Here is a 25,682-nt window from a genome sequence, read left to right as displayed (position 1 = left end):
AAAGGTCTTTTAAATTGGAGGAAATATTTATGAAGATATTTATCATGTTTTTTGGAGAAAAAAATACCACGTTTGAGGCTCTTGTTATTTACTAATAGTGTAAGTGAAAAAGCCATTCACGCTACACAGATTAACCCGGTGAAAAATCTTTTATGTAATGTCTTTTGTCTCACCAAATCAATTTTAGATCAACAGAATTTCCTACCCTCTTTTTGTTTTCTTTTGTTCTTCAAATTTTCTATTCCAAGCCGTTTCTCTTCACTTTACAAAACAGGGAACAATAGAATTCATTTTTCTTTAGTTTCCAATGCCTAAATAAGGTCATAAGGTACCTTGGGCGATAAAATAAAGTAGAGGCTTTATATATAAGAGACCGCTAGTGGATTACAAGAAGGCAGAAAGGAAACAATTTTTTGGACACCTCTTGCTGAAAACGATGGATCATATCTCATCTTCAATGAAGAATAAAACTCAAGACCCGATTCAGTTCGCTTATTGTTCTTTCCAAGTTTACGACCGTATGCAAACAGCTATACCTGAAAATGGAAAAATTGTTTTCACCGTTATTTTCTTTATATATTTGGTATTTGGAAGTTGTGTTAATTTCTTGGTGGTTTATTTGATCAAGAAAACAGGTCAAACATCAAACCAATCCACTTTTTTGATTATGGTATTATCATTGAATGAGGGATGTGAAGCGCTTTTCAATAATTCGGTTTACATTATTTTTTTATGGTAAGTTTTTCTTTTTCACAAATTTTCTTTAATTTTTGCCTTATGTATACACAAAAAGCCGTTGTGTAAAATCCCATGACAGCACCCTGATATGATATGCGACCAAGGGGGTTCCGACAAAAAGGAAAACAGCCAAAATTAATTAGAATACAAATTTTGTGAAAAGTTTTTTCCCCAAGGTACTTGTCTAGGGTAGGTTAATTCTACTGTCTCTTTTTGCTGGAATTCTGCACCCAAAAAATAGTATTAGTTCCTATATCATATTCAGTTCGCTTTAGCCAAGTGGCTGATGAAAAAGTTGCACTTTGACTCCTTCTGACTTTACACGTTTTTTTATAAGAACATCCAAAATTTTTGAAGCCTTTGGATGTTCTTAACTTTTTGGGTTTCAAGCCTAAAAATGTTCTTAAAATGTTCTTATTTTCACCATTTTGCGACTATTTTTACCCATTTTCCTAAGAAAACGGGTGTTTTGAGTCCACAAAGCCTTGAAATGTTCTCAACATTTTGGCCATCGAAGCTTTATGTTCTTATAAAAAACGTGTATTATATTCAGTTTGCTTTAGCCAAGTAGCTGATGAAAAAGTTGCACTTTGACTTTACACGATTTCCTTCGATAGGTATTTCCGTCAATTAAATTGTATCGTTGGGCACGTCATGAAATTCACCTCACATCTCTTCTCATACACGTCAAGCCTCATGATCTGTTTTATCGGTTTCGATCGATTCATGAGAGTCGTGTTTTCCAATCGATATGATACCGTTTTCAATCGTACACGTTATCGAATCGTCATGGCAACAACAGCATGTTTGGTCATTGCGCAAACCATTTTGAATTTTGTTGGGCCAGTAATGATCGGCGAAGGGTGGGGCGCAATTTTAACAGCACCCATCAATGTCACCTTATTTACATTTACAATCATTTGTTATTTTGTTTGTATTTATCATTTGAAGAAGTATTCTGCAACCAGCCGAAGATTGTCTACCGAGAATAAACCACTTGTCAACATGGCATACGCATACTTGGCAGTATTCTTTAGCTTTCGTCTTCCCTTAATTGCTTACCTACTAACTTACTCAATGATTTTGAGATATGCATCAAGTCAAACTTTAGGTGTGATCACGTGTTTTATTTTCCTTTTCATGAATACAAACTCACTTTTGAACAGCGTTTTATTTCTTTACAAAAATCGACAATCGCGACGGTTTTTGATCAACTTTTTCAACCCAGATGGCAATAAACGTGAAGAAGCAGCGAGAGGAAACGCGGTGAAAAAATGTCCTGTTGTTGCTGGAGCCCCTGACGATTCACATACTAAAAGAACAGACTCCATCAAAATTCATCCTGCAGCTGCTGACATTGAACCATCACAAGAAACGGAAAAGGAAAAGGAACTCACCGATGCAGATAATTCCGTCGAGGTTCTAGACGTTAATAATAATGATTAGTTTGACACTTTCCTAGACTAGTAAACCACGCCGTTGTATTTCGCTGCAGCTTACTCTTGCAATGGGCTCATTACGTTTGCTTAATAAAAAACACTCTCAATTTCTATTTTTTGTAGGAAGTCTTTGAAAGCACTTTTCCACGCGTTCCTGTGTCCAAGGAAAGGCAGTGCTAGTCTAACACACCCCTGTCTCAGTATTATTGTTTACAGCTAAAAAATCCAGTGGGGATTCCAAAATTTTTTATGCTTTTCTCAGTGGGGATGAGAGTTCAGTGCAGTTTTTCAATGGGGATGAAATTTCAGGGTATTTTTCTCACCGGGGACAAATTTTCGACCGATATGTCCAGTGGGGAGGGGGTCCCGACGGGTCTGTGACACGGCGGGACGGTTCTAACACTTTCTATACCTCGAGAACGAAAGAGATTTTTCGATTTAATTGTTTTTTTGAGGTAACTTTAAATGAGTATAAAATTTAAGAAAGCAAATTAGGTCATATCTGGTTCTTTGGGAAGTTCGTTTCAGGGTCCTTCTTTTCATCTACTGTATCTACCTTTTCAAAGAAGACACTTTTGCCGAAAGAACGGAACTAAATAAGCTCTTGGCTACCATTTGTATTGGACTCTTACAATTTAAGAGTCTTATACTTAATATATAAGTATTTTACAATTTAGAATTTTAAAGTGACTTGCTCATTTTCAAACATAAGTATCTACTGATAATCTGAAATTTTTATTTTATTCGTGGAATAATCCATGTATTATTTTAGAAAATAACTTTGCTTCAGATTCCGATGATCTCCTCTTAAAACTCTTTCGATATGCGTAAAATGGACCCCCCTATGCTGAAATGTTTATCCTTTGCAGGCCTCATTTTCTCAGCAGACGGAAATGAACGTTAGCCAAATATGGACATTCCTTTTTTTTGAAGTATAGATTAAAGCTACTACAATACTTATTTAACGTGTTGTTCTACTACTAAATTAAAAGAAAAACCTTTAAAATCTTTACTTATGATTACCTTCCTTGAATTAAATTTTCTTTATCCAAAAATTGAAAGCCCGTGAGGTAAATTCTTCTCGATTTCTCTAAAAATGATCCCGAAAAATCACTTTGAGATAAAGTGGTAAATGGCTCAAAGAAAGACAGAAAAAAGTTCATTTGTTTTTATATGAAACAATATTTCCAGTAATGTATAGTTATTTAATTTTCCTATTTAAAAAATATTTATTGTAGCAACTATTAATGCATCTATATGCGTAATGTATGACGTGAAAATGTATGGATTGATAAATTCTACTTCAAAGATTAATATAACTTACGAAATTACAATTCGTCGTATTATTTTTGATTGTAAGCTTTGATTCTATGTTATACCCAAGCCAAACGACAGTTTAAATTTTCAAAACGAGGCGTTTGCTAGTTCCGGAGTGTCAATTAAGAGCGGAGAACACTGTACGAAAGTCAAGAATTATAATCTTTAAAGGACCAATCAAATACCACGCTTCTAATTTACAATCAATGAAATCCCATTATTCAACTTGAGAACCAATCAGATTTTAGTAAACATATTTGTGTGCTTTGATATGTTTATGAGCACCTCCCTCCATCACAACCTTATTTGTCAACAGTTCCTCAATTTTTGTCTCTTCATAATGTAAAACGTCTTTCAAAATTTCGATGGTATGCTCACCCATCAAAGGCGGGTGACGGGCGGGTGCTAATTGTGAGATTCCGTCATATTCAACTGCTGGACCTGTAATTAAAATGAAATTATAATTTACGTTCTATTAACCAGCTTTTTTCTCTAGGCATGTTTTTTAAAGTGGAACCTGATTGAAAGTTTGATAACCCAGAAGACTTCATCTTCGAAAATAAGAAAATCAGGGAGGTGATAAAAATGGTCTCGCATTAACTGGAGAAGTGAAATCCAGGAAATATTTAAGCCGAAAATGTCGATGGAAGCTGTTTCATTGGAAATTTCAGCATTTAATTAACCCTTTTCTGAATTTAAACTTTACAAACTTTCAACTTTTATAAAAGGTTTCACACCAAGTTCTTTTCTTTACTTTATCATGATCACCCGACAGAATGATGATCAGACAACAACACTTACCGGGTACTTTGATCCTTCCGGCTGTTGGATGTGGAATACTTTGAACAATACCAAGAGCCTTGACTTGGGGCATGTCAAATACATCATCCATATTATTCACGCGACCACATGGTACGCCCGCGCGTTGAAAATGCTCAATCCAGTATAGACTTGGTTGCTCTTTTAATCTGAAAAAGAAACGAAAGGAGTTTACATGTTTCTACCCTAAGCTAAACAAAAGAGTGACATTTTAGATGCTCGAAATTGGAAAAATGCTTTGAAATCTAAACGGTTGGGTAGGTTAGTTTATCTGGTGAAAACGCAAATAATAGGAAAACGCAGGCCGGCGGAGCAACCGTAAAAGTGGGGAAGGCTCAAAATAAGATGAAATTCGCTTGGAATTTGAGAAAAATATCTCTTTTGCTAATCTCCCCAGTCTCCCCGCTTTCACCGGGCCTGAAACCTTTTGATGTAACTATCCATTTATCACTTTGCATTGCTCGTTATTTAGTTGAGAATGGTAGACAGGTATTTTCCATTTTTATAATGGGGGAGGGGTTTCTTACCAAAAAGTCAGACCCGAGAGAGACCTTTAGCACTTTCGAGATTTGAATAGGTGCAATTAAGGCAAAAACTTACTTTGCTTGGAGAAGGGGTATTAATTCTTCACGGTTGATAACACGTTTAGCGTTGGTATGGAAACGAGAATCTTCGACCAGTTCCGAAAGACCTAACACCTGAAAAAGCATCAAGTCATACATATAAAGTCCTTCAAAACAGTCCCCAGCGGGAACAAAGAAGACTAACTTTTGATAAAATTCAAATTAGATAGTGGTTTTGTACTTGTTGAAAAGGTTATTAGGAGTGAAATGATTATTATATGGAACATACTATGGAGAATTTGATATGAAAATCAAAAATTAAAAATGAAGGTCTTGGATAGACTGGAGTCGTTTATAATGCGTGTAATACAGTAGTATAGGCGTTATATGATAATACGATTACGGGGTTTAGTTTGTATAAACTAAAATTGTTACCTCCATTACTTTTCACTGTCATGTCTGAATTAGTCGTCTAGTTTGCTAGAATAGGTCTTAGAGGATTATAGAATTAGGAAACCAACACATGGTGATTATACAAACCTCGCACATGATTTTGAAGAATTTATCGTTTGCACCAGCAACAACAATCTCGTGGTCATCACTTGTCTCGAACGCCTGTATGAAATGAGATGAAGTGAAGATTTTAAAAATAGAATAAATTTTTTTTGTATAATGAAATTGTTGACTCGAAGAGTACAGAATTGAAATCACTGACACAATTTTAATCATTGCCCTGATTCAAATCCAGTCAAGTAGATACCTAGCAAAGAAAACTAAACGAAGCGAAATAATAAAAGGATTGATAAGAGCGTGTTGAAATATGAAATTTTACTTGATATGGAACAATCGAACCATGAGCACTTCCATGTCTTTTACCAACAACTCCTGTGTTCAAGTAGTTTGCCGCTATGTGACAAAGATATGCCACCTAAAAACGTAATATATTTTGAGATTAAGGTAATATAAATTCGCCAAACTATCCAGTACGTTTGCATTCGATACGGAAATTTATTCTCTTATGATATTGTATGAAGTCAATGACATCCGTCTATAGATTATATGGAAAAAGTCAAATTAACACCAATACAGTTACTCATTCATTTGGTAAGGAAAATATTTGTGATGCTTGATTTATGGGCATAGTCCATTTTAAATGGGGTCATTTTGAAGGATATCTGTGGCTCAAAATATCACTTTTTCTCACGTTGTGCCAATCCTTGAACCTCCGCTCCTATACATGTTTTTTTTTTATAAGCAAGTGTATGCCCCTTGGTCAGGCTCGTGTATGCTTAAGTTCTCAAAGCATCCAGGCATAGTTTATGCTTATTATATGCTTAAGAATCATACTTATGATTCACCCAGAGCCAAGTTTTTAATGAAATTTCAGAAATTTTGTAAAAATTTGTTCAGATTTTGGGAGCAGTGGAATGTTAGCTAGCCGTGAAATGTCTCATTTTTTACTTGACCTCTACCAAACCTTTTTAAACAGATAAAAATGACCACTTGAAAAATATTTTAGGCTGACATATATGCTCATGTTATGCTTAGGAATTCTGCAAATCTGAGCCTTCATATGCTTATAAGCGTTATGCTTATAAAGAAACATGTATTTTTATGTCATGAGCGAACGATAGAAATCAAGGGGGGTTCCATTTCTAACACTATACATACTATATTATACATTACAACAAGCGACGAAATAAAAAAAACATTAACGTTGTAGACAGGCAACACACCTGAGTTTGTAGAAGTGAGCAATGTATTCGCTTTCCTCTGTTCGTTGAACGCCTTTCGTAAAGGGCGGCACAAATTGTACCATTCGCGTACATCCCAGACATGATATCTGTAATCGACGCCCCTGCCACTGCTGGACGCCCATCCTGTTTAAAGAAACGTAAAACACATAAAGCTTGTCGACTTTGTCATGTAAGATGTAGCCTTAATTCTGAAACGTTGTTAAACCATGCATTAAATACGTGATATACCCTTTTACGCCGTCCTTGATTTAGCACGGCCCCCTTCACGTCAGCTCTTATTACGCCACCGACGAAAAAATAAGACCAATAAAGGCCAGTGTAAAAAGGGCCGATAAGGTATCTGTAATATGTTGATAAAACACCAAAGAACGAATACATTTCTTTAACTAAAACATAATATGCTTACAGCAGGACCAGTGATACTAATAAAACCATGCACCAAGCGCAGTGGACTCTCTCTAATTCGATTTTCAAGGGGAATTGGACTATCGGATAAGGAAGCGTATCGCATAGTAGAATGTCGAATTAGATTTCTTGTTAATGGTGACTTTCAATATTATCGAACGATAGAGTGTATCAAATAGTAGGATGTCGAATTATAGAGTGTCTACTGTATTATGTAATATGTTGGTAAAACACACAAGAAATAAAAATATATTTTTGGAAAAGGTTACTTAAAATTTAAGCTTTTAATAAAAAATGTGCTCACAGCAGGGCCAGTGATGCTCATAAGACCACCCACAGCACTCGCCACCATATCATAACCAGGTTTCTCATGATCAGGACCATGTGCTCCAAAACCAGAAATAGATGCATACACCAGGCGTTTGTTCAATGTTTTCAATTTTTCGTAACCAAAACCCATTTTCTCGATCTTACCGCGCTGGAAGTTCTCGACAAACACATCACTACGTTTTGCAAGCTAAAAAAGTACAGTAAAAATTTGTATACCATCTCAATTAGGTTGAAGGCTTAAATATTGCAAATGACAATAAAAACAGGTGTATAAATTGCTATTATTGGCACGCCTTGTTGAGGTTCTGTCCCTACCATTAGGATTTTTTAGAAATCATTTTCACATATTTTCATAAAGAATGTTTACATCATATATGATTTGTTTTCCGTCTTCTGTCTTCACATCGACAACTATGCTCTGAAAAAGAATTAATGGAACTTTGGTAAGCTCGCCAGTAGTGAAAGAAGCACCGTACTTAAGGCTAACATTCCAATCGCGCCAAAATTGTAAAAATTCAGACATTGATAACATAATTTGAGAAGGCTGCTGTTGAAAGAGTTTTCATAAGCTACCTGTTTGGTTCATAAAAAATATTCGTTGATTTGTAATTTCAGGTATTATGTTAAACTTATCGAATATATTTCTCTTTATCTTAATAATACTTACACGTTTGTTTCTATTGATGGATAAGTAATAACAACTTTCTCCTCCAACGAAAGGTGGTCCCCAGGCTCTTGTGTCGTCACCAGACCCTAGAAAAACGTATTACTTAATGATAGTAAGCGTTCTCTTGCGGAGGAAAGCATGCTTTTATAAAAATCAGCTGTACTTATTTTTCCATAAATTTAAGACTAAGTATGTTGTTACATGTTCTTGGATAATAAAGCTCCAAAACTATTCCTTCAGGGACCAAGTATTTTCTTCCAATCCAATAAATATTCGAGTTTCGGAATCTATTTAGACTTTTCCGAGGTGAGATGGTGACCGATGCTTTTTATCAAAAATACAAACAAAGAGATCTGAAAATAGGAAGGGGAGAAAATTGAATATAGGAAAAACACTTGAGCGAACCTGGTCTTTCAATTTTGATGACTTCAGCTCCCATATCACCCAATAGTTGTGTGCAGTAAGGACCCGCCAATACCCTAATAGACAGATAAACAAAATCTTTATAAACCATTTGGCTGGCGGTGAAGTAATATTTACGGCTATTACTTTAGATATCATCCAAACCATTTTCGGTCACTTTAATAGGTATCTAAAGCACATGACAACCCTTTCTACTATTCTATTGGTTGAATGTTTCGTATAATATAATTTCTTCTAAAGTTGAAAAATCTAAAGAGGTTTTTTAATTACCATCGACTTTCGACAACTTGAAAATCGATCGCATTCGACTTTGCTTTCTTTATAGATAACAAAAAATAAGAGATTTTTGTGAATAAGCGTCGACTTTCAATATTAAAAGATCCACCTGATTGTTAAAAAACCCTACCTGCTCATATCAAGCACTCTCACTCCATCAAGAGGACCACGGTCCGGTTCACCGTCTACAAAATAAGAACAAAAGCTAAGAGTAAACAACCCTCCGGATGGATGTCGTTTTTTCCCAAAGGATGTCAATTCTTTCGAGACTCCTGGAATTCCTGTTTTTTTGTTTTTAGCTACACTATAGAACTTTTCACTTTTCTGATGAGGTAAATCCCTATGGAAACTCAATCTCCTCAACAGAAAACAGAACAGAGTGGAAGTGGAATGGATCGGGCTTAATCTGAAAAAAGACCCGTTGATTTTCTACCTCAAGCTTCAATTTCCGATGCACGAGATAATCAGATAGTTTTTGGTATCTAAATACTAGGTGAAGTTTTTATAAAAACGTCGAAGGAAGAATATGGCAAAATCTAGTTGTTTTTTTTTGTAGCGCAGTGGGAGCACGTGTATACCAGCTAAGCTATTATGTAATCACTTTAACAAAAATAACAAGACTTTACGTGATAGCAGTTATGGTAAGTTATACAATAAGGTAAAAAATCTAGGGAGATAAGTTGGGATTGTGCGGGCGGATAATCTTCCTTTTTTTGCACTTTGTACATCAATGAAGATCATAAATTATGAAAATGAAGGATCCTCGTAATATGAATTATGCAACAATCTTTGTCAGACCGTCAGAACAAAATACATGAATAAAATAAAAATGCATGAAATATGCAATCTTTCCTATATTCATATGATATTTTAAGGATTTTGCAAAAACGAATTTCTAAAATCTAAAAAATGTTGCAAGATGGAACGGGGTATGCATCTTTGGTTGGTTAGAGATGCAAAGTTGGCATTCCAACGCTTTTAAGGATCACCTTGGTAAAAAGTGACTTCAAAACAACCTTCTAGCCAACACGAAAGGTTGTTTCAACGTTCATCTAACGTTAATTGGATGTTAGGAACGTTAGAAGGACGTTAAAACAACGTCGAGTTGTCTGAATGTTGTCTTACCGGGTGACATGTGGAAATTTCTGATACATCCAGCTTTTGTGGCCACTTCAAAATGTTCCAATAATCTTTGAGTAGTTCGTCGAAGCATTTCTTTTGATGTTTTCTATATGATTTTGCGTTTTGTATTTTTATGTATATTCAGTTTTTCTAAGAAAGTAAGAAAAGTAGAACTAACAAAGTGTACACTCTTTTATACGAACCAGTAAAATTTTGCTGAGGCTTGACTGTTCTTATTTTTTGGTACTCTGAGCCTAAAGTTGTTCTTATTCTGTTCTTGTTTATAGGGTGTAATTGAGGTATTTTAGGCGTTATACCCAACTTTTACTACCTTGACTACCTTGAAATTGCTTGAAATTGAGTAATTTTAGGCTCAGCAATATTCTTAAATTGTTCTCCTATTTTTTGGCGATTTTGAGCCTCATTATTCTTATAACATTGTTCTTATAAAAAAATAAGTGTAGCCAGCAGTCTTCTTTTCAAGAAAGTTATTACATATCAGTATTATTAATCTGTTGGAAAAATAAACTTCAAAATACAATAAACTCTAAAACTTGTCGATCAATAACTTGTTTCAAATTGAGATCTGTAAAAAATACAAGTTGAAATTCCAACGGAAAGAAATCTTCCATTTCCGAAACGACCGGGTCACTGAGATAAAGGTTTTAGTAAAATAATTACAGTATCAAAACCAGTTTGAAAATTTTTCTGTATAGTACACAGAAAGAATTTTACAAAGCTTGATAAAAACATTGCCAACCAAACCAACGATTTTCACAAAACAAAGTCTGCTTTTTCAGCACAAACGTTTTGCAGTGAAGCAGTTGGATTTATATGCTATTGGCTCGTGTAGTAAATCACGGTTAAACTTTCTGACGTAAAAAGATGTGTTTTAATGCATGCATAGAATCACGTCAAAGTTGTTTATATAATTGATTGAGGTTTTTTATAAGAATACACTTCTCAATAAAAATATATATTGATGAATTCATAAGCAGTACATCTTGAGAAAGTCTGCGATTGATATACCTTGATTAATACCATTTGGTGATAATTTCGTTTATGTTAAAATAACTTCACACATTTTATGGCCTTTGTTGTGAAATGACTTGATTAACCAAAATCAGATGGATCAATTTAATATGCTTTGATTTGAAAAAAATGTTTAATTCTTATAAGAAATTTCAATTTGCAGTTTGTAACATAGCAACCGTGTAGAAAATTACCTCATATTTCTTTCGTTTAAAAGTCTGGAACTTTTTATTGCGTAAACTACTGTGTAGGGATTCGTGATTTGAACCACGCTTACATCAAAATGTCAATTAAACTGGGGTCTAAAGTTCTACCAAGAATGAACGGATTTCTATCTTGGCCAAGTAAAAAGGCATCTGGGTCCTTATTGATTATAAATTACATCAAACCAAACTGATTCACAACATTATCTTTCATCTCAAGAATCTACAATCTTTTGCAGATCTTCACTCCAACCCAAATGGTCGACCAAACGAGATACACCTGTCATTAGATCACCACAAAAGACATAGTCATTGATTCTAGTCTGGTGATCGCCTGTAAAAGGTTCCACAGTGTCTCTGTTCATCAGAAAGCGAGGTTTATCTAAAGAAGGAAAGGAAATGATATACGAGCTATTAAATACACCCCCTTTTCACAGACCCGTTGGGATTTTTTCAGCCAGTGGGGGTAAAAATAACGGAAAAAAACTTGATGGGGATTGATATTTTTTTTCAATGCTGAGGAAATCAATAGTTTTTCGAGCCGGAAAATTTAGTTCGGATTGAAAAAATAGCACAATTTTGCAGTGAGGATTTGCTTATCTGATTGTCTTCAGCGGGAACACAAATTTTGGCCAATTTTTTCAGTGGGAAAGGGTCCCAGTTGTTCTGTGAGAAGGGAGTGTTTCAATTCATGTTATTAAAGCATGCCAACCAGATTTACATGGGCTAAACATTAAGTAATTTCGTAAAAGAAGTGCAATTCCCTCAAATCGATGAAGAATATAACCAGCTTGTGTTTTGGGTAAAAAATATAGCAGTATTAAACATAATTTAGTGGGACAAAAGACTTCAAACAGTAACACAGTAGACAAGATTATCAGAAAGTAGAAAACGAATCATACTACGAGGACGGCTTACTTCCAGCTAAAAAGTCTACCCCTTGCATAAATAAATAGCGGCTTATCTCGAATACTTTTAGGGAGTTGATACACCAAGCCAGCCACGGGGAATACTTCTAGAGAGGTGCCCAAGATCAACATCAAATCACAATCCTCCAAGTCCCCAGGGTAGGTTTGGTGGAAGATCCAGGGTAGATTTTCACCGAAGAATACAATGTCAGGTTTTATTACACCCTATTAAAAGAAAAGACAATATTGTTTGATGATGTTGATCCCATGTTGATATTAGAGTATCGAAGACAAACGTCGCCTGTACTGAGTGCCCAAAAAATCCCTCATTGTAATGACAATTGAAAAGCAATCAATGACACACTTATGCACTATAAAATAAGATAGGACAACCAACAAATTGGTGAACTAATCTGTATTTGTCGTCTGTAGACTGATCCCAGCTTTCCTTGCTAAGGGTGACGAAAAAGGCGATTCGAATGATATTCTCATCGTAAAAGTTGATAATAAATCAAGTCCATTGCACAAAGGGTAGCTTGAGTTAAATAGTCCCATAGTAGGGGGGGGGCCTTAGGATTCCAAATTTCTTTGGTGGAATGCAGAGAAATGTCAACATAAAATACCTGACATCCGTCAATGCGACATAATGGAATCTGTTCATTCATTATCTCGTCCTTAAAGGAAAAAAGTACCGCTGAATAATTGAATAATTATCCATCATCTATAGAAAGGTAACTGAGATATCTAACCAGTATTTGTGGAATAATTCTTTGTGACATCAACTACTACAATTTCCAGCCTCAGCAAAAAATCATTTTTATTATTAGTTGTTTAGAATGAATTGACTAGATGACCTGAGATGATTCTAATGGTTACCTTAATGTCATCAGCTTTGTATTTCGCAGAGCAATTCATGCAAGTGGCCGTGTGAAAACTTCCATGAGCAAAAATGATTTCTTTATCTGGAACACCTGCAACTAAAACAAGAAAAGTGTAATTTAGAAAAGCTGAAGAAAAGCCCCTTTAGCAGGTTTATATCAACACCTTCCATATAAAAAAACACACAGTAACCTAGAGTGAATCTGCTAGAAAGTATAGTTTTGTGTATGTAAAAGTTAAATGTTAGCGTCAATGTGCATCAAATGAATAGTGCACTAAGTATTAAAAGTATGGAAAGTGAGTTAGTACAATGCTTTTCCATATATTTGAGAAATTCTCCATTCGAAGAATTAAAATGCGAATCGCAAAGAAGGAAGATAATACGGGTCCGTCGAAGTATTTTACTAAGATAAATCGGAAAGATTACGTTCTCAATATACTTACTGGCTTCAAGGGTATCAATATTCTGCGTGTATATTCGACGTAGTTTGTCTTTAACAGATAACAATTTTAAGAAATAGTGGACTTTGTTAGGTGCGAAATTCCCAGGGTATAAGGATTTAGCCAACCGGAAGAACGGACGAGGGTTGTGGTTGAAAAAACGTAAATCGAAAACATCGGTAGGGGTGGTGAGCTCGTAGTCTTCAATATTGTCGTAAAGTCCTGTCCCTTCTGATCTAGGACAAACAAGGTGATAAAGAATGTATTTTCTACCGTTTTCCAAAAAAATATAATACAGCATATTGTGGCATAGAAAGACTGTATGATAGATTTCCACTTAAGTTGGATTAAGTGATCGGAACTTAGCATTTTGACCCTGAATATTGTTGCTTAAGAGAAATTACTGGAGTGAACCTAAAATTTCAAATATCTTATCGGTAGACAATTCGTCGGTGAAAAGTTGGAAAAAATTTATTTTCTACCGATTAGATAAAACTAGCATTGGAATAGCATACAACCCTTTCAGCTAGGGTTAAAAAACTATCAAAATAATCCAGTAACTTGAAACTTAGCATCTCTTAAGCTGTTAAAATCAATTACCTGAAATCAGGAAGTCCAGAAGGAGTCGATATTCCAGCACCACAGACCACTACGATATTTTCACTTCTTTTGATCTGGTCTGCAATTTTATTGAAACCATCTGTGTTTCGTACATTGATAGCTGTTGCATATCGCCTACATCCACAGCCTTTATTCGCAGAAGGAACAACAATTTTTGAGAAATTGAAATAAAAATTAACCAGTAATAAGATCGAACAGAGATGAGTTTTAAACTACAATCATGGACAAAACCTATGGCACAAAGCTAAAAAATGAGTTCTCCTCTCTCCCCCCCCCCCAAACAATGTTGTTGGAGGGGGCTAGAGACCGGCCAAGCAATATTTCTTTCCCTGCAACATTGTTCGGAGGGAGGGGAGGTTATTGCCCTGTGTTTAAATTTGACCGCCGGAAATGTGCCATAATATATTGGCAACGATTGTACTTATATAGCCATTCTATACATATTATGAGATTTCAGTGTGGTGGTAATAAAAGTAAAGAGCACTTGGGAGAAATGTACTTTGCTCAGCTTATGAACGCCTCTGTCTCACAGCTACTGTCTCACAGCCCGGTCGATAAAAATATCTATTGACATCCCAAAGGAGAAATTCTATTGTTCCAAAGTTAATCCAGTGGGTATGGTTTTGGAGTGCAATTTTTAAACATTGAATTACTGATGGGTATGAAATCAAAGTCAATTTCCCAGCAGGGTTGAAATTCTACGCTATTCATCCCACTGGGGACGAAATTTCTGCCAAATTTTCCAGTGGGTTTTGGGTCCCAGCGGGACCGTGAAAGGGGTATTAATGACAAGACGAAAACAACATTCCCATCAATTAAGTAGATTTGTATACATTATTTGATTTCCTACCTGTAAATGACTTTACTCTACGAAGACCATTTTGTGCAACGATCGTTGAAACCACGCGTTTAAAGGGATATGTTGGAAGAAACATCATGTTTTTCGAAAGAATCAATTCTGTAAAAAACAAGCTAGATGCTGAATGGACCTACCTGATGAAGAAAGTTAGATAGCAATGCGAGGAGAAAAAAGAAAAAAAATCAGTCAGAAAATATAGCGTTTAGCGAAAATGCATAACACAATAAATTCATCATTGATTGTTGATGGGGGGACAGGGAAGGGTTGTAGGGAAAAATAAATATAAAGTTCTGGTCGCAAAAATCAGTTTTATTGACAATTGAATCATGCTTGATGAGCATTGTTATCAATAATGTTTTTGTGTAAAAAACATAGAAATTAATATAAGGAAAAAATCCAATGAAAATCTGCAAACACGGCGATTTCCGGCATTTTCAACCGGAAAAAAAATTTTCTCAAAAATCGAACTCGACCATGTTTTTGGGCATTGTTAATACGCATCTTTGAGCAAAAAATCAGAAAAAACCAATGATAAAATCTTGAGAAAATGCCAAAAAAATAGTTTTTCCGGCATATTTCCGGCATTTTCAGCCGGAAAAAATGTTTTTTCGAAAATCGGGCTCCGCTACATTTTAGGCATTGCCATTTGGCATCATTGTGCAAAAAATCAAAAAAAATAATGAGTCAACATTGAGAAAAGCTATATTTTCTTATTTGGTTAAAGGGAATTTCCCCAAAATACTAAAATCCGTCTTTTAAGGCGAATAAAAAATTTCCGGGAAAAACCACTTCAGTCATTCTTTAGAGAATCTTGCCCTCCATCTTTGTACAAAAAATCAGAAAAAAGTAATGACAGGATTTTGCACAAAGTCCAAAAAACCCTATTTTTAGGCAGTTTTTGGCCCAAATTTGCCCAAATATATTTTTTTTCGAAAATCGGGCTCCGTCACATTTTGGGCATTACCATTTTGCATCATTGTGCCAAAAATCAGAAAAAACTAATGAGCCAATCTCGAGAAAAGTTGGTAACGAACTAACGAACTAACGAACTAACGGACGAACAGAGGTTAATTTATAGGACCTCCACCGGGTTAGGTCCAATAAGGAGGATGTCACAACTTATGATCATGGCACTTTGTAATGATTTTGATTGAACAATTCGAATATAAAACTTAACCGGTGTTCCAAACATTGAAAGTGGGTTTTTCATAGGCTGCACTGTAATGGTATTGTTTGAAAATATCTTCTAAAGTAGGAGTCTGAAATGTCCAACTTTAATACAATAATGACCGGTTAGTGAGGGTTATACTGAGAAATATTGCCCGAAGTTAAGTAACGACCGAGCTTGCGAGGTTGTTGCTTTGACCGAGGGCAATATTTTCAGTACAGCCCGAAAAATTGTATAATTGTTAACCGTTTTCTTCAGCTTCGATCGATTTTTAGCACTTTTACCAAGAAAAATAGGGAAATAAAACGAAAAAAAAAAACAAGCAAAAAGATATCAAAAATTGTTATAATTTCTGACGTCAGAAATAAAAAATGAGAGAAATGATGTCAACGCATTGTTCATTTTCCTTTAAAAAAGTGACGTCACAATGAATTTTCCTAACGACGGGCAACTCTGGGCAGTGTAGGCCCGTCGTTATGCAAAAAGAACCAATTGCATTGCACAAAAAGCCGTGTAGCCCGCTTTGAAAAAGTATGTTAAAATAAACTGAATTTGTTGTTTTACGGGCCAAGCTACCCAAAAAAAGAGGGTCAGTCGGTCGGCGAAAAAATAACAAGCTAGATGACCTACCTGATGATGAAAGTTAGATAGCAACGCAAGGAGAAAAATGAAAAAAATCAGTCAGAAAACATAGCGAAAAACATAGAAATATAAGGAAAAAATCCAATGAAAATCTGCAAAAACGGCTATTTTAGGAAACAGTTTTAGCTCTCATATTATGCTGTTAAAAACGAACCTTTGTGCAAGTTTCGGCAAGAAAAGTCTCCAATTTAAAAAAATAACAACTCAGGATCAATGACATGTAAACAGATTTGCGATAACAACAACTTAATAATAATAACATTAGGTCGTATGTAGAGATGTTGTTGCTAGATTAAATTTTGCATTACGATATAGAACTTTCCCAAAGATCGGTTACAGGCTAGGTAGTAATTGAAAATGTTCGTTTATGTCAGTGTAATTTGAATTTGAATATTTTACTTTATTCCTAAATTTCATTTCAGTGTAAAAGTCTAGAAATAAAGAAATATTTCCAAAGGTTGTCGAGATATCATGGTGAGTGGGTTTATTTTCTACGATTATTTTATTCCTTATTTTCTCTTGCAAACCAGTAAGGTCGATTTTAAGTGAATGTACCTTCACACCGGTCAACCGTGCCATGGGAGGAGAACTTATACCCATTACACTGATTTACGCGCTTGTAAAGATATGAGGCTTTGCCAGTCCCCCTTGAGCATTTACTCTCATAACGTCGTTCAAGTAATACAAGCGGCCGGCTTATTTACTACCTTTAAGCTATGTTTAAACATTGTCATATCAACTTTTTCAGGACGTGGCAGTAATTGGAGGAGGTATATGTGGTCTATCAAGCGCTTACCAAGCTCTCAGTGAGAAATCATTGAACATCAAACAACTCCATATTTATGCTGACAAATATCAATCCCAAACCACAAGCAGCGGAGCGGCTGGACTGTGGAGAGCGGCCAATGTGCACAACACACCTCGAGAAAAATTGAACCGATGGGGAAAAGATTCACTAGATCACGCCATACAAGTATTGTCTTTCGATCCTGACTCAGCGGAAAAAGGTTTCGCACCGGCACATGGTTTCTTATTGAGCCGTAAGCCTATCCCTGATGTTCAATGGGCTCATTTCGGGATCTCTTTTGTTATTATGAATGAGCAGGACATACGTCGGCGTTTCCCGAATATCGATCCCGATATCAAATACGGCGTTTCTTTCTCCTCGTATACGTTAGAATGTCGTCGCTTTCTCTCGTACACGACCAAAGAGATCGAAAAGTTAGGTGGAAAGTTTTTCAACCGAAAAATCAAATCTTTGTCCGAGTTATCAGTTAAGTATGACGTCATCATCAATTGCTGTGGATTGGGCGCAAGTGAATTGGTGGGTGATGATAAGATGATTCCAACACGTGGGCAAATCATATATGTGAAAGCACCCTGGATCAAAGAATTCGTATATGATATCGATGTTGTAGATGGCAATGTTCCTTACATTATACCGAACATTGACCGTTGCATTCTGGGAGGTACAAAGCAGCAATTCAACTCGTCCCTAGAGCCTACTGATTATGACCGCAACTGGATTTTGGAAAATACGAAGAAATTAGTTCCAAGTGTCGAAAAAGCGGAAATCATCGAAGATTGGGTTGGAATCCGACCGGGTAGAGATGAAATCCGTTTGGAATGTGAAATAATCAAGGCACCTACCACAAACGACCCTAAACGGACCATCCCGGTCATTCATAATTACGGACATGGAGCAAACGGAATTAGTTTGAGTTGGGGATGCGCTGTGAATGTAATTGAAATAATGAAAGAACGATGTGGCGTTAAGTCGTCTTTGTGAGTGCTCTTGAGTATATCGCAGAGTTTTATCAAGGTGATAAAGACATTTAATGAATTTGGAAAAGTAGATTTCACACAAGCAAAAGTAGGGTTTTAGGTCTCGTTTAGTTTATGATAATGGTAAATCTCCCATAAATGTAATATTTGGATGGAGAAAGCGTTATTATTCTTGAAAAAATTAGTAAATATTAGATCATTTCTCTTTCACTCATTTGACAAGAATATTTGCGAGAGCATTGGCTTTTTCGTTATTCTCTTTTGAATCTTGTATTGTATTTGTATTTCTTATTAGATTTCTTGCTTAAAAGAAAATTGTATATTTGTCAGAGGAAGTTTGATGAAAAGACAAGAAAAAGAATAATCCTTGTGTGAAGATAGTCTGATTGTTTATAATTAGGTAAACCAAAGAAATATAAGAGTAGTACTCTTATGTTTCTTTGGGTACACATTTCAGGTTTAAGAGGCAAACTAAACGATCAAAACTTTGTCCAGTTCGGCGCTATATACTTTAATGGGATAAACTTTCGCCGGGATTAAATTTCGCGGATTTCGAGGATTTGGGTGTCATCCGCGAATATCCGCGAAATTAAGTCCCAATGGAAATTTGGAACGGCCTCATCCACGAAATATTTCTAAACAAAACTCAAAATATGTCAAATAAATACTATTCCAACGGTTACTTGCATCAAAGAAGCGCAAATAATGCGTATTTCAACAACCAACATGCATGATTTGACAGTAAAAGTCACAAAATCGTGAAAATATTGCCACCCAATAGTGCCACCCGCGAAACTAAGTCCCCACGAAATTTTTGAATTTCGCGGATAGGTCCAACTGCGAAATTTTATCCCCGCGAAAGTTTATCCCATTAAAGTACCACAGCGGTAAATGCAAAATATCTTTGAAGAAATATGGCTATTTTATTTTATATCGATACATGGGGGTGGAAGAACATTTCCAGGGGATCCTAAAAGTTTGATTAGAGTTTTTTTTGTTGCTAGGCGTTAGGATGACCGAGCGTCGTCCACCGATTTCTTTTTTCCAGAGGTGAAAAAAATGATAAGCTTGTTTTTATCCCGAAGTTTTTATCTCGAATTTCCAGCGACCTAATTTTCCAAGGGTGTTAAAAGTTATTATAAAATTTCCAGGGGGTAAAAGATTAATTTTAGTTTGTTCACCGCTCACGGCAAAAAGTAGTATTTTTCAAGGTATTGTTTGCAAATGTTGCCATTTTTTCCAGGGGGTATATCCGTCAAATTTCAAGAATTGTTTTACTTAAAAAGGTTCGTACCTAAAATAGATATAAAATGGAATTGTTCTGGTAACTATGTGGCATAAGATTGAAGATATATGAGAAATGTAGGACAAAATTCACGAATATGCCCTCAAAGTATATTTCAATCCTATTTATATTTCAATATATTTCATATGACGGCATATGTCGCCAAAAAAATGGCTTTCAAAATCAGACCCTTACAATGCAGCCCTTGGGCAGTGAAAAGGTACCCTTACAGCGCATTTTACCGAACGTTTCTGACCCTTACAGTGTAGTTTTATTTCATATCTTATTTTGCTGAAGCCACCTGAAAATGAACCTAGAATGTCTAAACAAATCAAAAGGAGTGTGGGTCAAGCCTCTACATCAGATTTTTACTGTCAGACTTGCAATTCAGTAGTCTATAAACACCCTTACAGTGTATCCAGTGAGAAAAATGACCCTTGTAGTGTACTCTATCAAAAGTACAACCTTACAGTGCATTTCGAAGGTCTCGAAAAACCTACCCTTAAGGGTGGCACATGCTGTAGGTTGGACCATATGAGTGTCCCCTCGGGTAGTTCACCCTAATAAATATGCACCCACCATCTGCGTGTATTTTATCTACTTTCATATAGATAGATAGAGTTGATATTTTTACGTAGATAGCCCAGTTATCTAGGACCCTTTGGAATTTTTTATGGTGTTTACAGTAGTCAGCCGATCCTGTTATCTTTGAACTGAACAGAACATCGGAAGGAGCAAGGGTTCGAACCGGGATCCCTGACATGAATACCACTTGTGCCATCTCTCCATGAAATTTCAACCATTTTCGGTCATTGGATGGTTTGACAAAAGTTCGCGTGATGAAGACAAAGACGAGTTCAGACAAGACCAGCATCCAATTTCAAAAACAAAATACTACATATAGCGCAAGGACTATAGAAATAAAAACAGATCATGCAAAAACAACAACATCGAATGGGAATGATAACATTTAATGTGCGGCGGTGTATTTTGTATGATAATTTTATAAACTAGCAGATGGGAGTCAGTAAGTTAAATTTTTCGCGTCTATTTTTACATTCGGGGTCAGCAGAGGACATGACAGAGCGATTCGAAATCGAAGATATATAGCGGCGAAATAGCAGATTGCTGTGTGTGCCTACGAAGTGGCTGGGTACGATTAGGGAAGTAGATGAGTGATGAAGATGTTGGCGTGATGCGTTATTGTGGGGGAAATTCGAAGCGGGTTGCGTGATCTAGAATTGTATGATTGATATTTTGCGCCAATTTCTGCGTGATGAGCAAATTACACGTTTTTTTATAAGAACAAACTATATAAGAACATAAGGCTTCGCTGGCCGAAATTTAAGAACATAAGGTTTCGCTGGCCAAAATGTTAAAATATTTTAAAGCTTTGAGGACTCAAAAACACCCTATTTTAAAAAAATGGTCAAAAATATTCACAAAATGGTCAAGGTAAGAACACCTTAAGAACATTTATAGGCTCAAAACACAAAAATTTAAGAACACATCCGAAAGGCTTCAAAAATTTTGGATGTTCTTAAAAAACACGTGTATAGCGATTTCTGGTGGTCGTGATTGGGGGGAACTAAATTGACGGATGGAGTGGTGAGGGGTGTAGTGAATGAGGTAACTCTAACTTCAAGCAAAGAAAAATTATTTATTCCTTAAAGAATGATGATCACATATAAACATTTCATACCACACTCTACCGACCATTTTGGTTTCCAAGACATTCGAACAGAGAGAAAAGATAGGAGTTCAGATCAATGGGTAATCTCAACTCAAAGTATAATTTACCTCACACCTATTGTAACATGGGGATTCACAACTTGTGAGGAAATTACACTAGACAATTATGGGTAATCAGATAGTTTTACTGTAAAAATGGGAGAAAACAGTTACGAAGACTGTTAATATGAATATCACTGGCTCAAACTTACTTAGATTACATTTAATATATTATGAATTTATTTTCAGTGCAAAGGACAAAGAACAATTTAAAGAAAGGTGCATTGGTTTCTAACATATTCGAATTATTTCAGAAAAATTTGTTGATCTAGCAGAAACGATGGTGAGTGCCAGTTTATTCATTTTTTATTCACAATTTCGGCTGTTTCAAGCAAGTTTGCTTGTTTCTAGTGAGTATGCACAATAGAAAGGGAGATTGTTACATTATCTACTTGTGGACGACCGCCGAGAGGAATAACTGCACATTTCTGACCGAGGGTGCTAGTAATTTTCCATTTAAAAGCACATAAATCATTTCAATCGACAAAACAAACGATTATGATATGAAAATTAGGTTATGGCAATTTAAGTATTAAATGATAAATTCATGATAATCGCTCATAGCCAAATTGTATTGGGATTTCAAAATATATTTCGTCGTTTTAAGAATTTGAAATTCGAGTTCGAGTTTTCAGATTTCATTCGACATTTCCCATAATCCCCTTCCCCCGGGTTATTGGCTTCAGCCTATTTTGGTAAAACATTTTGAGCTTTTGAATCAGCTAAAGGTTCCTAAAGCTCAGAGTAAAAACATTCCTGAAGGAAGTTAAAACATTAAAAAAATTTTGCGGTTTATTCTTTTGCAGGGAATTTCCCTTTTGTCTCGAATATAGCGTCCTTGATTGTAGCCAATGAGATCTGATCCTTCTTTCAACAATGCTTATTTCAACATATCTTCACTTTCAGAACGTGGCGGTGATTGGTGGAGGTATTTGCGGTCTGACAAGCGCTTACCAAGCTCTTAGTGAGAAATCATTGAACATCAAACAATTGCATATTTACGCAGACAAATATCTATCTCAAACCACAAGCAACGGAGCGGCTGGACTATGCATAGCTGAAGATGTGTTCAATACACCACGAGAAAAACTCAACCGTTGGGGTAAAGATTCCTTAGAGTACGGTAGAAAAATGATAGCTTTCGATCCTGATTCAGCAGAAAAAGGTTTCCAGCCTGTACACGGGTTTCTATTGAGCCGCAAACCTATTTCGGATATACGATGGGCTCATCTCGGGATCTCATTCGTTATTATGAATGAGCAGGACATAAACCGGCGTTTCCCGAATATCGATCCCGATATCAAATACGGTATTTCCTTCTCTACACACACCTTAGAAAGTTGCCGTTATCTACCATACCTGACCAGAGAGATCGAAAAGTTAGGTGGAAAATTTTTCAACCGAAAGATCAAATCTTTGTCTGAGTTATCAGATAAATATGACGTCATCATTAATTGTTGTGGACTGGGTGCGAGTGAATTGGTTGGTGATGACAAGATGATTCCTACACGTGGTCAAATCATGTATGTAAAAGCGCCCTGGATCAAAGAATTCGTATACAATATCGATTTCGAAGATGGTAAAGTGCCTTACCTTATACCAAATATTGACCGTGTTGTTGTTGGTGGTACCAAGCAGACATACAACTCGTCCCTAGAGCTAAGTGAAAAAGATCGCGACTGGATTTTGGAGAAAACTAAAAAGTTGGTTCCCAGTGTTGAAAAAATGGAAATTATTGGAGATTGGATCGGAATCCGACCGGGTAGAGATGAAATCCGTTTGGAATGTGAAATAATCAAGGCCCCTTCCGTTAACGACCCTAACCGGACCATCCCGGTCATCCATAATTACGGGCATGGATCAAACGGCATAACTTATAGTTGGGGATGTGGTGTCAATGTAATTGAACTAGTGAGAGCTCATTGTGGAGTTAAATCGTCTTTGTAAGTGATTTCGAGTATATTGCACAACATTTTTAGTGATATAATCTCGCCAAATTTTAAAGAACCTTTGTAAGTTTGAATATGACAAGAGTCTTTTATAGCCATTTAGTTTTTTGGTGCTTTCAGATTACACTTTCACCTTGCTTTTTGAATCGTAATATCAAATACTAGCCGGTACCCGGCGTCGCACGCCGGTTAAGCTGTAGCTGAACGCACTAAAAGTCCTTTGGATGTTGAAGCTGGCTTAAAAAAGCGATCAAATGAAAAAAAGAAATCTGTACAACGTTTAACTCTAACCTTCCCCGGGTGTCTTATCTTTAAACCATATTTGGATCGTTTACTGCCCCCCCCCCTCCCGAGACATAATTTTTTGTTTAAGTCAAAAGTTATCAGAAAGAGCATCGTTTACTGTACCAGTGTCGTTTGAAACGACTCTGCAGGTAGTTATTTTTCTCGCTTCGCTCGCGTTAAATATGCCGTCCAGTTTGAATGACAATTTTTCAGGAAAAGTGGGAAGGTCAAAAAGAATTGTGCAACTTTTTGTTTTTATCAGATCGAAAAAATATAAAATTCGAAGTTGCTTTTTTAAACCCTTGTCATAACTTTTCGAATTTAAAACATAAAAAATGACGTACACGCTTTTTAGCAGTAACGACCAATGAAGTATAAGCCCGAAGGGCTAGAAGTCAATCTCCTTGGTAGGATTTGAAGCCAACAAATCCTACCAAAGTTGCGCGGCCTTGAGCGGCTCGCCTGGTTTTTACACAAATGACAGATTGAAACTAAAATTTACCTCTAAATTTCGAAAAATATCAATCGTAAACAAAGGAATTGCTAGATTCAATATGTCGTCAAAATGCGGCGCATTTTTTAAGGCTTCACTTTTTCTTGCCTGAGAAAGGTTAGAGATCGAACTTTAGCCCTTCGGGCTTTAAACTCAATGGTAACGACGGCTTGAATATTTTTATAAGAAAAAAGAAGTGAACTAATTTTTTCTTATGCTTTATATCGCCCTTTTGTTGTTGTCCACAAACCTTTTTATGTTTTGATTTACTTTTGAAATGTTCTTTTCTATGAAGAATTCGAATGTCATTAATAAAATACGATCGTTAAATACATTCAAAAACATTTAAAACAAAAGAAGAGAGAAAAAGGCAAGTTTGGGCAGAAGTTAAAATTACTAAATGTAGATGGGCCTTAAATTTCAAAACAAAGGCTTAATAAAGTCTAAACCAAGCTCTATCCGATCTTTTGCAAATGGCGCGAATTCAAAAAAACAAATTTGTGGAGCAAGAGACTAAAAGTCATAACTTTAAAACACAAACAAAGCGAAAACGAAAGTGGTGACACACAGACACACAAAGCACCGCTATTAATATATAGACTGTATTATCAATAATTTCTCTACAGTTCGGGAAACTGCATAGATCCGCAACGTTGCAAAATTTCGCATTTTTTGCGTTGTAATATTCCGCAGCACTGCCAAATTTCGCAGCTTTACCGATGGATAATTTCGCAGCCCTGGCCTATGGACCAAAACCGGGGTCGCAGGGCCTGGTCTATGGACCAAAACCGGCATCGCAGGGCCTGGACCGGGGTCCCAAAATAATGTGCATTTTGAAGAACAACCCAAAAGGAAACTTTTCACCCTAGCATTTTAAGTTCCTACCTAGCGATTATTCAATCATTCTTGGAAGAAATGCTACTTTGTTCAAATATGCCAGATTTTGCCTAATTTTGCTTCTATTTGCGAAAGTTCCTCGTCATATTTGGTGTTCATAATCGCACACTTTCATTGGGAACGTTGCGAAAAGTTGCAGCGCACGCATCGAGGGAAAAACGCAACATTGCGGAATTTTGCAACATTGCGGATCTATGCAATTTCTCGAACTGTCTAGGAAGTTTATAAGTGTTTTGAATGAAAGCGGGCATTCTAGCATCCCAGACACATATCTAACATTAATTGTGAATTCGAAAGTGTTAAGATGGAATTATTACATGATTTCAGAACGATCGTTAGTTGGTAGAGTCAATTGCGCAAATATTAATACCTCTGGTTGTGCAACTTAAAAAAATAAAAACCAACCTTCTTTGTAGACTTGTAGAGTTCTTCAAAGTTGAACAATTTCACTTCCAAACATTCCAGAACATTTTGGTAGTTTTCCAATATTAGTTTAGAATTTTTGTTTTATATATTTTTGTTTTCCATCGCTAAAAAGAAAATCATAAAGAATTTAAAGTTGGAGGAAAATATTGAGAATAAGGAAGA

At 36.0% G+C, this 25,682-nt stretch overlaps 4 protein-coding genes across 5 annotated transcripts; 2 read left to right on the top strand and 2 right to left on the bottom strand.

Annotated features, from left to right (window-relative positions):
• Window positions 1–3,348: 3,348 nt before the first annotated feature.
• Window positions 3,349–10,006, bottom strand: LOC136813738 (succinate--hydroxymethylglutarate CoA-transferase-like). Its single transcript, XM_067070234.1, has 12 exons — window positions 9,860–10,006; window positions 8,865–8,919; window positions 8,441–8,514; window positions 8,036–8,121; window positions 7,736–7,786; window positions 7,343–7,555; window positions 6,613–6,756; window positions 5,709–5,804; window positions 5,417–5,491; window positions 4,914–5,011; window positions 4,296–4,462; window positions 3,349–3,935 (listed from the first exon to the last, which is right to left on the bottom strand). Exons 1-12 carry the CDS (start codon window positions 9,945–9,947, stop codon window positions 3,739–3,741), a joined length of 1,344 nt encoding a protein of 447 aa, XP_066926335.1. The 5' UTR covers window positions 9,948–10,006; the 3' UTR covers window positions 3,349–3,738.
• Window positions 10,007–10,348: 342 nt separating this feature from the next.
• On the bottom strand, window positions 10,349–25,600 carry LOC136813736 (NAD-dependent protein deacetylase Sirt2-like). Of its 2 annotated transcripts, none has more exons than XM_067070231.1 (8): window positions 25,500–25,600; window positions 14,791–14,898; window positions 13,920–14,067; window positions 13,323–13,555; window positions 12,876–12,976; window positions 12,623–12,673; window positions 12,065–12,224; window positions 10,349–11,473 (listed from the first exon to the last, which is right to left on the bottom strand). In XM_067070231.1, exons 2-8 carry the CDS (start codon window positions 14,876–14,878, stop codon window positions 11,307–11,309), a joined length of 948 nt encoding a protein of 315 aa, XP_066926332.1. In that variant the 5' UTR covers window positions 14,879–14,898; window positions 25,500–25,600; the 3' UTR covers window positions 10,349–11,306. The 2 variants fall into 2 exon arrangements, with proteins under 2 accessions (XP_066926332.1, XP_066926334.1); XM_067070233.1 differs by lacking the exon at window positions 25,500–25,600 and adding an exon at window positions 16,598–16,693.
• On the top strand, window positions 16,977–18,774 carry LOC136813730 (D-aspartate oxidase-like). The gene is made up of 2 exons (XM_067070225.1): window positions 16,977–17,083; window positions 17,358–18,774. Exons 1-2 carry the CDS (start codon window positions 17,081–17,083, stop codon window positions 18,396–18,398), a joined length of 1,044 nt encoding a protein of 347 aa, XP_066926326.1. The 5' UTR covers window positions 16,977–17,080; the 3' UTR covers window positions 18,399–18,774.
• On the top strand, window positions 21,629–24,412 carry LOC136813735 (D-aspartate oxidase-like). The gene is made up of 2 exons (XM_067070230.1): window positions 21,629–21,753; window positions 22,377–24,412. The coding sequence occupies exons 1-2, from the start codon at window positions 21,751–21,753 to the stop codon at window positions 23,415–23,417; spliced, it is 1,044 nt and encodes a 347-aa protein (XP_066926331.1). The 5' UTR covers window positions 21,629–21,750; the 3' UTR covers window positions 23,418–24,412.
• Window positions 25,601–25,682: the final 82 nt, after the last annotated feature.

Source organism: Clytia hemisphaerica, unplaced genomic scaffold, assembly GCF_902728285.1.
Source record: "Clytia hemisphaerica strain Z4C2 unplaced genomic scaffold, Clytia hemisphaerica genome assembly, whole genome shotgun sequence".
Taxonomy (NCBI): domain Eukaryota; kingdom Metazoa; phylum Cnidaria; class Hydrozoa; order Leptothecata; family Clytiidae; genus Clytia; species Clytia hemisphaerica.
Note: the sequence above shows the minus strand (reverse complement) of the source record. Positions and strands in the feature narration are given on the sequence as shown.

Coding starts and splice junctions, on each gene's coding strand:
- LOC136813738 (XM_067070234.1), bottom strand. CDS start 9,947: ATGCTTCGACGAACTACTCAAAGATTATTGGAACATTTTGAAGTGGCC. Junction 7,787..8,035: donor CCATCAATAGAAACAAACGT/GTAAGTATTATT, acceptor ATTCTTTTTCAG/AGCATAGTTGTCGATGTGAA. Junction 5,012..5,416: donor TCTTCAAAATCATGTGCGAG/GTTTGTATAATC, acceptor ATGCTTTTTCAG/GTGTTAGGTCTTTCGGAACT.
- LOC136813736 (XM_067070231.1), bottom strand. CDS start 14,878: ATGATGTTTCTTCCAACATATCCCTTTAAACGCGTGGTTTCAACGATC. Junction 14,068..14,790: donor TAGAGTAAAGTCATTTACAG/GTAGGAAATCAA, acceptor CTGCGAATAAAG/GCTGTGGATGTAGGCGATAT. Junction 13,556..13,919: donor TCTGGACTTCCTGATTTCAG/GTAATTGATTTT, acceptor TGTTTGTCCTAG/ATCAGAAGGGACAGGACTTT.